The 15,511-nt window shown below is 48.5% G+C and overlaps 1 protein-coding gene across 1 annotated transcript; it reads left to right on the forward strand.

The window, feature by feature from the left end:
- Positions 1 to 3,883: 3,883 nt before the first annotated feature.
- Positions 3,884 to 15,001, forward strand: RGCC (regulator of cell cycle). The gene is made up of 5 exons (XM_019650386.1): positions 3,884 to 4,139; positions 4,693 to 4,878; positions 11,508 to 11,615; positions 13,570 to 13,632; positions 14,600 to 15,001. Exons 1-5 carry the CDS (start codon positions 4,091 to 4,093, stop codon positions 14,605 to 14,607), a joined length of 414 nt encoding a protein of 137 aa, XP_019505931.1. The 5' UTR covers positions 3,884 to 4,090; the 3' UTR covers positions 14,608 to 15,001.
- The last annotated feature ends 510 nt before the right edge of the window (positions 15,002 to 15,511 follow it).

Genomic DNA, 15,511 nt, shown 5'->3' on the forward strand with positions numbered 1-15,511 from the left:
GGAAGGAGGGAGACAGGATTGGGAAGGAAGAAAAAGAGGATTCCAACTTTATCTGTATTGTTCTATTTTTCTTAATAAGAAATATTCAAAGCATATGAAAAGGTGGTCAATTTAATTACTTCTTAGGGAAATGTAAATTAAAGCCACAAGAAGAAGAAAAAAACTGCAGTCGCCAGAATGACTAAAATTAACAAGTCTAATAATATCATATGTTGACATGAATATGGAGAAACTGGAATTCTTATACATTGCTGGGAGTGTAATTTTTTCAACCACTTTGGAAAATGGTACAATATCTTTGAAAGCTAAGCATACGCAGTCTGACAATTAAGTTCGTGAGCTTGCCACTGTGCGCTTACATTGACAGCACTGTAAGTTTTCAAACAGCTCGGGAAGGTTTCATAACTTTGGTGTATCAGTGTCTCACAGCTGTGTTGGTGTCGACGTGTGGTGGTGTTTTGCTGAGTGGCGTTCATTACTGTTGTTGCGTGTTTTTGTGTGCTGTCATGTGAATGTCTGAGCTTGAATTAGAGTAATGAACAAGCATTAAATTTCTTGTTAAACTTGGCAAGAGTGGAAGTGAAATCAGGGACATGTTAGTCCAAGTTTATGGGGATAATGCCGTGAAGAAAATGGCAGTGTACAAATGGATTAAATGGTTTTCTGAGGGGAAAGAACGCGTCACTGATGAAGGGAGGTCAGGGTGGCCAGTAACGAGCAGACCTGATGAAAACATTGCAAGAATTTGTTGAATTGTGCATCAAAATCGTCGGCTGAATATGAGAAGCATAGCTGACCAAGTAAACATGGATAGAGAAACAGTTAGGAAAATCTTAACTGAAAATCTTGGCATGAGAAAGGTGTGTGGAAAACATGGTCCCGAAGGAGCTCATTGATGAGCAAAAGCAAAGGGAGTTTTTAGCCAGTAAACAAATAACTGTATTGGGGCACCTTCCCTACTCACCTGATCTGGCCCCCAATGACTTCTTTTTTATACCCAAAGATAAAAGAAATATTGAAAGGAAGACATTTTGATGGCATTCAGGACATCGAGGGTAATACAACGACAGCTCTGATGGCCACTCCAGAAAAAGAGTTCCAGAATTGCTTTGAAGGGTGGACTAGGTGCTGGCATCAGTGCATAGCTCCCCAAGGGGAGTACTCAAAGGTGACAGCAATGATATTCAGCAATGGGGTATGGAGCACTTTTTCTAGGGTGAGTTTGCAAACTCGTATGCCTATCCTGTGATTCTGAAGTCCCCCTCCTCGGAACAAACCCAGGAGAAGTGAGTATTTCCATGCACTGAAGGAAATGCACAAGGATGTTCACAGCAGCTTTATTTATATTAACCAATGACTAGAGATAATCAAACCAATTTTGTTAATCCACTTCTAGATGTATGAGTACATCCTGGGAGATTCTTAATTTTGTACACAAGGATACAGGTTAAGACTACTCGTTGCAGCACTATTTCCAGTAACAACAGCACCAGCAACCATCACCACAACAAACAACCACAAAATAACAACTTAAATGTCCACCAGCAGGAGGATGAATGAAGACGGTGACAGCATGGATGCTTTTCACAGACATTATGTAAAGCAAAAGAAGCCAGACATAAAAGAATACAGACAATATGATTTTAAGAGGTTTTAGAATTAGTAAAACTAATTCTTGGTGGCAGAATTCAGAATACAAATTATCACAGGGGTTAGTTATGGGGTACTATTGACTGGGAAACGGCATAGGGACCCTTCTGGGGTGGTGACAAAACATCTGGAGGGTAATTACACTGGTGTATACATAGGTAAACATTTACCAAATGGTACAGTCAAGGTGTGTGTACTTTATTGTATGTAAGTTATACCTCCAAAAAATATCTGAAGCAAAAATAACGAAATGTTAACATGTGGTAATTAATGCTCAGTGTTGGGTTCTAGAGTGCTATTGTTTAATACTTTTCCTGTATATTAAAATTGTAATTATAATTAGGAAAGAGGGAGAGAGCTATAGTCCTCCACAGCCAAAGTGATGCCCATCCTAGAAGAGGTGACACTTTTCATGGTGACCCCTTGCCCACCCATGTGCCCAGTGCCTGGGTGGATTCTCTTATGATGGGATGCAGATGAAAACCAACTGACCTCTCCTGGTGGAGATCAGGCTATCGTCATTGTCACTGTCTCAGTAAATTGACATGGCTGCTAAAAAGTGGGGCTGTTTGGTAGGATCTGTTGAAGATCAGCTTGGCTGATTCTTTTTTATTTTATTTTATTTTATTTTATTGGGGAACAGTGTGTTTTTCCAGGACCCATCAGCTCCAAGTCAAGTAGCTGTTTCAATCTAGTTGTGGAGGGCGCAACTCAGTGGCCTATGTGGGGATCGAACCGGCAACCTTGGTGTTATGAGCACTGCTCTCTAACCAACTGAGCTAACCGGCCGCCCCAGCTTGGCTGATTCTTTAGCTGACAGGGACCTTGAGCAATCATGCAAGAGCTGGGCTGGGTGTCCACCACCCTGCATCCCAACCTGGCTAAGGAGAGAGAGCTGCATTTGGAAGGCACCTCTTTGGCCTCCACTCCCAGAATGGCTGCTTCTGGGTTTGCCTAGGGCATCACCAGTGGTTGCCACAGCAAGTCAAAGAGCATGAAGAAAGGAAAAAGAGAAAAACAGAGTTTAAAAAGGGAGGTGGGAAAAGGAAGAAGAGAGAGATCAAATGAAAGATGCACATGCCTCGCCTTGTTTCTTTAAGGACCAGGGTTGTCTGCTCCCTTATTTGGATCCTTTTCCTTCTGTGGGCTTAGCTCTCCGCCTCACACGGTGGAGGAAGGGAGGCTGTGGCGAAGCCAGACAGACCTGCCTTTCCATCGCTACTTGACTGGCAGGCTACTTGGCCTCTCTGCGCCTGTGAAACAGAAGCAGTAATTCCACTTCGCAGGGTTGCTGTGGGGCTGAAAATGGTGCCTGCCAAGACCCAACCTCGGAGGTCCTTGACAGCAGGCGTAAGGTGCCTGGCTTCCCTCTGAGGCCGGTTTTGTGGGTCAGAGACCGTGGCAGGGTTGGTTGTCCAATAGAACTTTCGGTGATGAGGGCTGTTGAGCACTTGATACGCGTCTGCACGGTGCGACTGAGGAACTGAATTTTCCATTTGATTCTATTTTAACTACTTTACATGTAAATAGTAACCTGTGGCGAGTGGCTACTGCATTGGGCAGCACAAGGGGCATCATTCGCGGCCACAGCTGGTCCCCCGCCAGGCGGCTGGGCAGGGCGGTTCCGTAGTGTCGACGCGGAGAGGCGCCAGGTGCGCTCTGCACCTATGCAGTCGTTTCCCCCGAGCAAGCTCCTCCTGAGTAAATCGAGGTTGGAAAGAACGCCCAGGACTACGGTCAGACCCCGGGCTCCGGGATGGGAGCTGTAGGGCTCCGAAACACGTGGCCGTCGCCGACTTGTGCGCCTCTTGCCCTCCACCCTTTCCTTCCCGTCCCCCGCAACCCCAAGTCCCTCGGGGAAGTGGGGTGGGGACCCGCAGGGTCCTCTCTGGGCCTCCCATCGCATTCGGCTCCTTTAGCCTTCGCAGCGAACTTGGGACGCTCAGCATTTTCATTTCAGGGATGAGCCACTGAGGCTCGCATGGCTACGGGCGCCCGGCGGGAAGCAGCTCTGGTGATGCCAAGGACACGTCCGTGGGTCGGGTTGTCAGGGCGCGCGGGTGAAGTGGCGCGTAAATATTTGGGGCTGTAACCGGGGCTCCCGCCACCTCTCTTCTCGTCACCGCGGTTCCCCGGCAGGCGCGTGGCGAGGGCGGCGCCCGGGGAGCAGAGCAGGGGCGTCCCCGGCGGCGGCTGGCACCCGCCCAGCGGCCCCGATAAGACAGCCGGGCTGCGGTGGCGGGGCCGGTGCGAGCGGGTGTGCGGCCCGTGCTGGAAGCTGCCCAGAGGAGCGCGGCTCAGGGAAGGCGACTGGCAGAGGGGGAGCGCGCGGGCGCGACAGCAAACCCCGGAGCGCCCCGGCCTCGGCGTCCCCACGGCCCCCGGGCCGGCACCTCGTAGGACCCGCTGCCACGCGCGCCGAGCCGACCCGAGCCCACTCATGAAGCCGCCCGCGGCGCAGAGCAGCCCCGCGGCCGCCGCGGCCGCAGGTGAGTGGGAGTCCCGGTGAAACCCTGGCTGCGCAGGTGGGGGGCGGAAGAGGGGCCGTGCGGGGTTGTCCTTGTACACCCAAGCTCTCCGTCCATTTTCACCGGTGGGACCCTGCCCGTGGCGGGTTCAGCCTCCCTGTCCACGGGGGCTGGGGACCCGCGCTCACACTGAAGGGCACATGCTGACTCAGCCTTCCCACCGCCTCCTGGCGCGCCCGCGCCCTCGGGGGAGCAGGCGTGGGGACCAGGACCCGACAGCGCGTGGGGGAGCCCCTGCATCGATCCGCAGGGCGACCTTCGGCCTGCAAGGCAACGTCGCCCAGCGAAGCGCAGTTTTCTGTCTCCAACGGGCTTGCGGGCGACCTCGCTCCGGGGGGCGGCGGGGAGTATTAGAAGATAAGCAGCGACACGCAGCCGCCGCGTGGCTGTCGCTGGGCCAGCGCGCTGCGCAAGGAGCGCGAGTTATCCTCGGGCCCCACGGCCGTTCCTCCCCGGCGGGGGGGCATGGCGCCCCGCCCCCGTCCCCTGAGTCCCCCGTCCCTGTCCCCACCAGCCCCGGCCTTGGACTCCGCGGCCGCCGGGGACCTGACGGACGCGCTGTGCGAGTTCGACGCGGTGCTGGCCGACTTCGCGTCGCCCTTCCGCGAGCGCCACTTCCACTATGAGGAGCACCTGGAGCGCATGAAGCGGCGGAGCAGCGCCAGCGTTAGCGACAGCAGCGGCTTCAGCGACTCCGAGAGTAAGTGCGTCCCCTCCCCCCCAGGGAAGGTGCCAGGGGCCCTGGGGACCCCCCCCCCAGTACCCGGCCCAGCAAGGAGCACTCTGGGCTGGGGTCTCAGTTTGCGTATCTGTAAACCGAGGGGTGAGGGTCCAGATAAGCAGCAGGCCCAGCGGGGGCGCGACGGGGACTGCAGGTAATGGGGATCATCATTGGAAGGCTCTTGAAGGCTAGCTGGTCTACCTGCCGCCTGCAAGTGCCGGGAGGCGCGAGGGTTTAAGTCGCTTGTCCCTACTCATTCAGACAGGACTCCTGGGACCCGGGCCAGGCCTTGCCACAGTGCTGCGCCCTCCCCTCCTGCCCCCACTTCTCTTCCCTTTCAGCAGTAACTTTTCAGAGGATGTGGAGCAAGTGCCACAGGAATGGGGATGGGAGGAGACATGAGAGGGCATAGTAGGAAAACATTTGTGAAATCAGGAAAGGTTTCCTAAGCTGCTGTTCTTGGGATTTTTGAAATAACTTCTTGCACTTTCTTTTGGCCATGAGCGCCCAGGCGTGCGGCTCCATTGCATACGGTTTTGAAAGACTCCCTGGCACTGCTGAGGTCAAGTACTTTAGGAAGCGCCCCTCTTTTCCCCAGTGGGTCCAACAGGGAGAGTGCTGGCTTTGACTCCGCACTCAGACTGGACCGGGAGCCAGAGGGCAGATGGGCACTGAGATGCTTCTTGGTGATTTCCAGGGTCCCTCTGTCCTAAACGACCTAAGACGAGAGACACCATTCATTTCCCAGGAACTCAAATGTCCTGTAAGGATTATGGATATCTATGTAGGAGTCAAACTGCAAATTTGGTGACTTTTCCGCATTACACGATTGCTGGTTTTCACACTGTGGATTGCTTATCGTTTTCCAGAGTGAATTTGAAATTAATTCTGGTTTATTCTTGAGGCTTCCCTCCCTAGATGGGTTACAAGCCTGAACTCACTCCCTTTGCTGCCTCCACTCTGGGAGTAAAAACAATGGCCTTTCCTTGTGATTCTCTTCTTTTGAAATCTGAAGCTCTTCCTGGTTCCAGGGGCAAGATTCAGCCCTACACTTAACATATGAGCTGTTCTCCTGAAAAGGGATACAGGGTGCTCACCACCTTCTGCAGGGTTTGAGTCAGAAACCTGAGTTCCAGTTTGACTTTTTCTGGTAGCTGTGACAAGGGTTAGATCTAATTGCAGCTTTGAGGTGAAAGGGAATGGAACAGTGTGCTGTTAATTTTCCGTTTTGTGTTTTTGGACTTTGTTGGACTCTGGCGAATGACCAGACCACTTATTTTCAATTTCAAAGGGAAGTCTAAATAATTTTTTGAAATGTGTCTCCCTCGCAGTGGCCAAATTGGAATACGCCTCCTTCTCCAGGGGCATGGAGCAAGCTATTCATCAGGGACAAATTCCCTCCCCCACAGGAAAGGAAGCTGGGGCGGCCTGTCCAGTGCGGCTGTATTGCAAAGAACAGCTCCTTTCTCAACCACAGCCGCATTTGGCTCGAGTAGGGTCTGAGCCGGCCCATTCTTGGGGTGATTGCAGCTCCCTGTGGGTAGGATTTCAGACCTGGGATCTGTTCGCAGGGGCCTCAAAGAGCAGACACTTGAAACGAATGGTTTTGGGGGGATATTTGGAATTGTTTGTAGTTTTTCTTAGGATACGTGTGGGTCATTTTGCTTTCTGCTTTCCTTGTTAACCGCTTAACCCTTAGGTTGGTGGTTAGAGGAGTAATGGAGACGGTATGAAGACGGCTCCGATGACATCAGTCTGTTCTACAAATGCAGACTTTGTCCCCCATAAGGCTGCTTAGAAAGAGTCTTGGCAGAAGCAGTGTGTATCTAAATAGTAATTTCTTAAGGAAGCATGATATGTGTATCATCATTGCCGCCAAGAATTGAGCACAGACACATTTGTTATATTCATCTGTCTGTGTAATGCTTTTCTGTGGAAGAGAATGTTTGCGAGAGGTTGAGGCTACCACCAAAAGGGAGACACACCAGGATATGACACGAAGAGCCAAGCCCTTACTAAGATTATTCTTATTATTCATGTGCTCTTACTCTTAGTGATCTCTTGCCTGTGCTTTAAATGTGCTATCTCACGTGCTCCCTGCCCCAGTCCTATAAGGTAGGCACTGCTGTTTCCATTTTTCTGATAAACCAGTAGAACCTCATGGGCTCTCTCTTTAAGGCCTTGCTCTGTCACCTGGAGGGTTGGCTGGAATGGGAGCCGGATCCTCAGGAATACACTTGAAGTTTCACTGGACCCAGATCCCGTGCCTGTTTATCGATGGTGGGTGTGTTTGAAGGGTCTCTTCAATGTGGTGGTCATCTTGCCAGGTCATTGGAGCCCAAGCTGAGCTCTGTCAGGGCCCTGGATGATGAGTGGGCCTCAATTTCTCTAGCAGTAAAATTGAAAGGATGCTGTTTAATGGTGCAGTTAGAAACATCCATAAGCTCATGATTAGGAAGAAAATATTTGTCCTGTTTAATGCTTTCATGAAAACATGAAAATGCTTATACTGAGATTTGACTTTGGGTGTTGAACACACCATGCAGTATACGGGTGATGTATTATACAATTGTGTACTTGAAACGTATATAATTTTATTAACCAATGTGACCCCAATACATTTAATAAAAATAAAATAAAATGCATATACCATGCTAGGTCATATAGAGCAGACACATTTGAGCCAGTCTTGCATGAAAACGTAATGTATGAAACTCTGAACCAAGGGTCCCTGCTTTTCACTTGACCTGACAGGCTGCATCGCTCTTAGGAGGTACGCACTGCATTCCTGTTTTGCGAAGAGCCCTTCCTTTTCTCATGAACAAAAAAATTAGGTTGCTTGCATCCAAAGGAGAAAAATACACATTTCTTCTTCCACCCACAGAAGTAAGTTACTTGGGTAGGCAAGAAGAATGGATATTTAATAAGGAAATAACCCTTCCTGTTCCCACTAAGACGTGCAGAGGACCCAAATAACAATTTTTCAACAAGATAAAACAAGATAACTGCGCATCAGGGGCGGCATTCAAATGGGCATGATCAAAACAGGCCCGTTCCTTTTCCCTTCTTGGGGTCCCACAGGTCATTTCAGGCCCCCTCAGGTAATCAATCTAGTGGGAGTAGTTTTAACTTCAGTAAAAGGGCAGTGCAGTGCCAACTTGATCCTCAGAAGTGCTTCTGAAATTGTAAACATCCTTTGTTTGAACTTATTTTTCAAAATACACTGTTTTCTCAGTATTTTCAAAACTGTACATGCACATCGTGACTTCTCAAATGTGTTTAAGGCCTGAGGTGTCCTGTGTGTGTGAAGGCTATTATGATGCCTAGGGCCATTTGGGGGCATGAGGAACTGGCCTCTTTTGCATATGTAAGACTTAGAATGTCTGTCTCTCTTTGCAGTGACTATTCCAGCTTGGCCCTGGGAGAGGGGCCTTACGGATCGCTGGGTGCCACCATGACAGGTAGCATATTGGCTGATCTGGCGTAGGAACCACTGAGAGTAGAACCGTCAGAGTGGGAGGAGTTAGGAGCCCTCAACTCGCCCTGATGCTGTGTTAGGGATTCCAGGCGTGTGACAGGTCTCACTCTGAAGGCGGCCTGGAGACATGTCTAGAGGGACACTGAGCAGTCCCAGAAGGGAAGCTACAGCTACAGTGATGAAATTGAGAAAGGGACGCTGTCTTATTCTATCCCAGTTTTAATGAGGCTGTCAGAATTTGAATTTTGATGAGATTAACCCCCCCCCCCATTCCCCTCCCCTCTGGCAGAAAGGAAACAGGTCCAAGCTTTCTTTTTCTCAGTTAATTACTATAGTTTGCTTGCCTTCACCGTGTGGGATTGTGCTATATTTACAGGAGCTCTGGGCAAGGTTCAGTCTGTGGTTTGACTTCCCTCTGGACTAGCACATGTTGGTGTGCTAACCCTAAATTACCTTTTTCCCTGCCCTCAAACTAAGAAAGCACGTCTACCTTTTAAACCAGTCTCTGTTTTTCCATCTGAGTTTCTTAAGCTCTGTGGGTGCTCCTAAAGTTAGATGTTTGTGTATTTAATATGCTTGCATTTCTTTTGACAGTGTCTTGGCAGGGTTGGTCCCTGAATGTGAGTTTCCTGGCTTCCAAGTTGACTTGCCAAGGACGTTGCTCATGGGGCTCCGAGTTGCTTGTGAGATGGGCATTAGAGCTGATTGAAATAGATGTTGTATGGCCTTAAAATATCTAGTCTTGCCACCTGCCAAGGTTCCCCAAGCCATCGCTCTTATGTGTTCCTTGAGCCCCTGTTAATAGCAGCACTTGATATTGGGGTGGGGCTCTCATACATTAATATGTTATCAGCCAGGGACACATGGCGGTCATTTTATCAGACCAATTGGCTGTTATTTTGCAAGGAATAGAGTGCCAGGATCGTGAAAGGATGGGAAGGCAGGCTTTGCTTACCTTTTCACTTATTACAACGCTTAACATGAGATCTTGTTCCCTGCAGGGGCTTAATAAAAGTTTATGGAGTGAACTTTTATTGGATGAAGGGTAAAGAAAGGTCTGGAGCTTGGAGTACTCGTGTGTAGGTGGCTTGCTCCTGGGAAGTGTGTTCTAGGACTCCTCTGAAGATACACTTCTCTTAAGGATTTTGCTGCTCCCTGAACAAGAGAGGCGAAGCCTGGGCCCAGAATCTCGATTCGTGTTGTTTTCTGTGGTGACCTTCCTCTCCTGGGCAGCCATCCTCCGCTTTGCCGGACACTTTAGAATAAAATCATGAAAACCAGAGGTATCATACATGCAGTGCCTAAGTTATTATTCTCCTTTTGCAAAAGGGGAAACTGAGGCTCAGAGGTGAAGTCACTCGCACAGTCACACAGCTTCCAGGTGGCCTCTTGTCCCACACATCTTTATGTTGGCAGCTTCCGCTAGGGCTCTTGAGGTTGTCCTTTTCATCTTTGTCATGAACGACATGTGTAGAATATTACCACAGGGTGGAACTAAACTGTGGGTGGGTTTGGCTCTACGATGCTGGGAGTTCATTTCCTTTTGATGGTTGAACATTTTGGGGCCCGGAGTCAAATCTGGCTCAGATTGTGCACAGAAACTCATGGAAAGAGAGAGGCATCCAGGTGGAGCAATGAGCTGGAATGTGAGTGTGTGTGTGTGTGTGTGTGTGTGCGCGCACATGCGTTCTCCTCCCATAGCATGAGTGTATGTGTATGTAAAATTGCTGGAAGGTTGGGGCAGAATAGAGATGAAGTCCAAAGTCAGGACAAGGGCCTGCGGTGCAGGGTGGGTGGAGAAACTGCTCTCCAGGGCCATCTGTTTCTGGGAGATAGAGACCAGAGGTGTGGCCACAGATCTGGGCCAGCGGGTCTCTGGGTTCGGCACTGTGGGCCAGATATGGGGGTGATGCTCTGGGGTGTCCCTCAGAGCCACAGATCATGTGCCCAAGGCCTCATATTCTTTTATTCTGGGTGTATCTTTTGTAACTTAGTCATGTTCATTTTGAGCTAAGGAGACCTAAGGAGGATGTTTTTGCCTCTCCTCTTGAGCTGGAGGTGGTGGGATTAAGTGAGCAAGTCTCCAGGAGTGAGGGCTGGCCAGGCCCCCAGGATTCATCTGCCCTCTCTACCTGCAGAGCCTTTCCAGAGCTCATCTCTGCTAGACCGTGGCTGGCTCTGTGTTTGTTTTAATCAGGAAGACTGTTCCCTTGCGACCTCAGTGGCCACATCCTGCTTCCGCTGCCGGCTGTGCCTCCGAGCCCTTTGAGTTGGTGCAGTTCAGCCAGCAGCTCCATTCTCTGACACAGCCACATGGCTGGGCTGCCTGTGGGTTGGTTTCCTCCCCCGTGGCAGGACTTAGAGATGTAGAATCTCAGAACTGCAGAGCTGGAAGGGACTTGAAGGATTATTGAGACGATCTCCCCATTTTATCAATGGGTTAGCTGAAGCCCAGAGATGCTGTCTTGCTCAAGGAAACCCAAGTATCCAAGCGGTTCCCTTGATTCCCAGTGCAGCCCTGCCTCTGGGACTTTGCCTTGCTGTCGCTCTGGTCTTCGGGGGTATGACAATACAGGGAGCCATGAAATTGCTCCAAGTGTCTGCAATAGACAAGCTACAGGACAGGAAACCTTTGACCCTCTAGCATATTCCCTGAGTGTAGGCTCTCAGGAAACCATGACAAAGACTGTTGACCAGGCAGGGAGGATTATTAAGTCATGAGATCCAACCTTGTGTTTGTATTTTAGGGGCTTCAGGGGGCAGAAAGGACATTGTTTTAGGAAAGGTGATTCCTATGTCTGAGATCCCGCCTCGCCACCCCCACCCCTGCTCAGCCAGGCACTGGTTTAGCTGTCAGTCAGACACCTGGGCCCTGGGCCCCTTTGTGCTGCAGAGAGGCCAGTCTGCCGGTGGTGACCCCATCACACTCTGCCTCTTTCAGGGTATCCGAAGGCCGATTGGAGACACACACTGACACACACACACTCTCCTGCCTCAAGTCATTTTGGGGCATAAATATGTCTTTTCTTTTCTCCTATGGATTTATACCTTTTGCTCCTTTTAGAGATAAGCTCTTGCTCACCAATAGACTATAGAAAACCATTCCTGAGTTTTGTTTTCTTTCCGAAAGGTGCAGATTCGCTCTATAGAAACAGCTTCAGCTTCAGTGATGAAAAACTGAACTCTCCAACAGACTCTGCGCCGGGTCTGCTGTCGCCCACTGGCGCCCCTCGGAAAGGTGAGCGCATGAGCTGGAGCTGAGCTCCTTGCTTCCTTGTTCCCTTCGCCTCCTCAGTCTCTTTTCTCTTCCCCCTTATCCTTACCGAGATTTCTCAAATGTGCAAGCAAATAGACAACGCTAGTATCTTAGTACAGTGTGAAGCACAATTTGTTACATCTCAGGATTTTGGTCAGTTTGAAAATGATCAAAATCGGTGGGAGGGAGGGGCAGGAAACCAAATTCACAGGGAGAAAGAAAGCTCATAGACTCCAGACTCCGCTTTCTCTCATGTGGTGCTGTCAAGACTGTGCCAGATGACAGTATTCTCTCCGACTGGCTGGTTCTAGAATGTAAAACTCAGCAGTTAGGCTTTGCAGAAAGTAGGACTCTTTTTATTGCATTAACTTTTTAACCCATGCATTCAGATGACCAATTTAGCAATTAAATGGGGTCGTCATTATGAGAGAAGTGGTGATCTCACAGGAGTCAGAATAGCAGCCCCGGCCTGTCTCTATGGTGATATTAATAGACCTAAATTGTTTTTAAAGATGCATGAGCAGCTTCTTAGTTTTTGGGACTGTCTCCAGCTAGAAAGCTGAATGTTCTGTTATCGTGAACAAGTGCCCTTTTGAAAACAAAAGGAGTTTTTTTTTTCTTTAAGAAACATTATACTTGTTGAAAATAGTTGCAGCATGCAATAAAAATGGAACATAGTTAAAAATAAATATGAAGAGTCCATCACTTTTCTCACTCTGGCATTAAGGCAGAATTTCTCTCTCTCTCTTTTTTTCCCCTCTTTTCGAAAGAAACCTTTTAAAATTCGCTTCTCAACATAGCAATGTTAGCAGCTGCTAGGGGCTCTGCCATTGTCCAGCCTCCGTCTGTAACGGATCTGTTGAATTCAGAGAAACAGAGCAGTCCAGAAAGTGGCTTAAAACATGCCCAGATCTGCTACCTGATCCTCAAGAGGTAGGAATTAGAGAGGGGAAAAAAGCCCGACTGGCAAATGGACTTTAAAAGCACACGAAGAACAATGTGCCAATTGTAGCCAGCAGGGGTTAATACAAACATCCACTAACGTATTTCAGAGAAGGCACAAATGATGAATGCTCTACACAAAAAAGTAGGATATACAGAAAAAGTCTATATCTCAGGATGCAGAGGGAAGAAAATCGTGACACGGACTTGTTACTCAGTGCTGTCACCTGGATGGGACGTGAGAAGCCTCATGCTGCCTCCCCTTACCCCTCTGCCCAGGATTGGTGGCTCTTTGTTCATTTCATACTGGAGGGACTCTGAGGTCACAGTATTGCCCTAAGCGGACAGCACAAACAGGAACATGTCAGACAGACGTGCAGACAGACCTGTCGCAGAAATTACGGGAGCTGGGTGTCCCCAAAGGGCCATGCTTACCCAATATTTTTAACTGATTACTCAAATCCTACACAATAAAAAAAAAAAAATTGGGGGTGGCCCGTTAGTTCAGTTGGCTAGAGCACAGTGCTCATAACACCAAGGTTGCCGGTTCAATCCCTGCACCCTCCACAACTAGATTGAAACAACTACTTGACTTGGAGCTGATGGGTCCTGGAAACACACAGTTACTCAAGTAAAAAAATAAAAATAAAAACGTTTAATCTTTCTTCCTGGCCCCTCCTGCCCAGCTCCTGCCCCTATCAAACTTTTAAGGCCAGGAAAGGAGATTCTTCCAGGTTGCTGGTGTGGGGGTGGGGGGTGGGAGATGATGGAGTGAAAAAACAAGAAAGAAACATTTCAGGCTGATCTTTAGAATGCGTTTCTGAGTTGGCTGTAAGTAAACAGTGGAGCAGACTCGTAGGGTTGGTACCGGACACTCTTTACTAACATCTCTGAAGATGGAGAGATGCAAACAGGTTGCATAATCGCGGAAAATGTGGGAGTCATCATCTCCCTTTGATATGGAGAAAATGAACTCCAGCCCTTGTTTTTTCAGCCAAGCTCGGAGACACAAAAGAGCTAGAAGACTTTATTGCTGACCTTGACAGAACATTAGCAAGTGAGTACATGCCTGGTATTAACAAATCAAACAGAAAACTAACCGACAGACACCTCCGATAAAGTGCTGTAATATTTACCAACTGGCTTGGGAGGTGGGGGCGGGGGTGGGNTCATTTCCCATTAGCTGCATACCTTATCCACGTTATAATTCAGAGGATTAGACCTGGGTGCATGTGGCAGGGGTGGGGTGGGGTGGGGAAAGGAAGTTACATCAGAATGCCTCTTTAGGTTCCCAACAGCACCCTGGTGGCTCAGAAAGAAATTCAAAGGATAAGCTTGCTTTCAAGTAGACCGTGTGCCTTTCCAAACAGCAAGCACAGGCCCCCAGCAAACAATGGCATTTTGTTTGAGGAGTGGAGAGTAAAGCAGTACAGTCCTGAGAGTGAGATTGGAGCTTGACCATGGGGATGATTTGCTAGGCTTTTTAGGGAAGAAATGGGCTGGCTGACCACACAAGCATTATACTGACAAGCCTGAGGGTTCCATTCCACGGGCCAGGGAGGCTTTCCCAGGTTAGATCCAGGAGCTTGGTGAGGTCTGACTTCTCGAGGGTGGGGAGACCCTGTAACCAAAGACCCACACCAATTACCGAAAGGCCTGGATTAAATACAATACCTTCTTTTCCTTTGGCCATTGCACTTAATGAGGTCCTCGTGTGTTCTCTGCCTCAAGATCTCATCGCCCTTTTTCTTATGTGCTGTACCATCCCGCATCAGAAGACCAAGGCCTGTTTGGGCAGAGATTATTGTAACTGCCGCACAATTTGTATTAGACCCATGTTAACAAGCCTGCCTGCTTCACGGAAATTGCAGCTGGCTGCCCAGTCGTACCAGTTCATCAGGCATACATTACGTGGGAAGCCTGCCATTAAGTTTGTTGCGTGGATGCCTGTCTGGGATGGTGTGATCTGGTTAAGCATAGGAATGGTAAACGTTGAGTGGATAATTTATCTGTCCTATTTACAGCTATGTAAAAAGAGGAGACGTTCTGGGTCCTTCCATCATAACGAAGAAGCTTGAAAGCTCTGAGGACCTGCTAAACTCAGCTACAGAATTTGCTGCCAGAAGGGACAGAAATGAATACTCACCTACCACCCCCAGGCCATTCTCTGGCTCATCCTAAAACCAGCCTTTGGGCTCACCTCTGGGCAATTTCGACAGTGAAACTGACTTTGTTTACCTGCTTGCAGTGTATTAGAACAGACCACCCATGCTAATATTGTATTTTCACTTAAAATGCAGCTTTCCTGTAATTTAAAGTGCTTTCATGAACATATTTGTAATTAATTATGTATAGTTGGAAACAGTGATATGCTTTCCCCATCATAATATATTTTTGTATGCAAATAAAATTTGGACTAGAGTCTGGATTTTGTAAGTTTCCTTTTTTTTTTCTTTATTTCTTTCAATATATTCTCATTCAAATCGTACTCCGGTAGGAATAACACACCTCTTGACTTCTAACAAGGATGTGGGGTGCTGCCAAATTGCACTACACAATAGGATGGTAAACGTCAAGTGTTACTTGAAGCTCATTCAGCACTTTCGAGGGAAATGGTGACATATGATGAATGGGAAATTTTAATTTGAGGATTGTGGTTTTGATGGAATTTGGGTTTGTCATCTATCACTGTTCTCCGCATATTTTAGGACCTTTTTAGGTGCCGTGGGCTCTTTCCTTCAATTACAGGAAATACCAGTTTTACTCAAAATCCAGGACTTAAATATGAGGGAAACTGAGGGCAGCCGTAAGACTTAAAAATGATGGTGCTTTTCTAAGATCTATATGCTGAGGAAGATTTGATGGCGTTGGCCTTGATGTTAACATTCAGGTGGCTCACTGGAGCCAGAGGGTCAAGATGCTATGTTTTCCATCGA

Source organism: Hipposideros armiger, unplaced genomic scaffold, assembly GCF_001890085.2.
Source record: "Hipposideros armiger isolate ML-2016 unplaced genomic scaffold, ASM189008v1 scaffold_140, whole genome shotgun sequence".
Classification (NCBI taxonomy): Eukaryota; Metazoa; Chordata; class Mammalia; order Chiroptera; family Hipposideridae; genus Hipposideros; species Hipposideros armiger.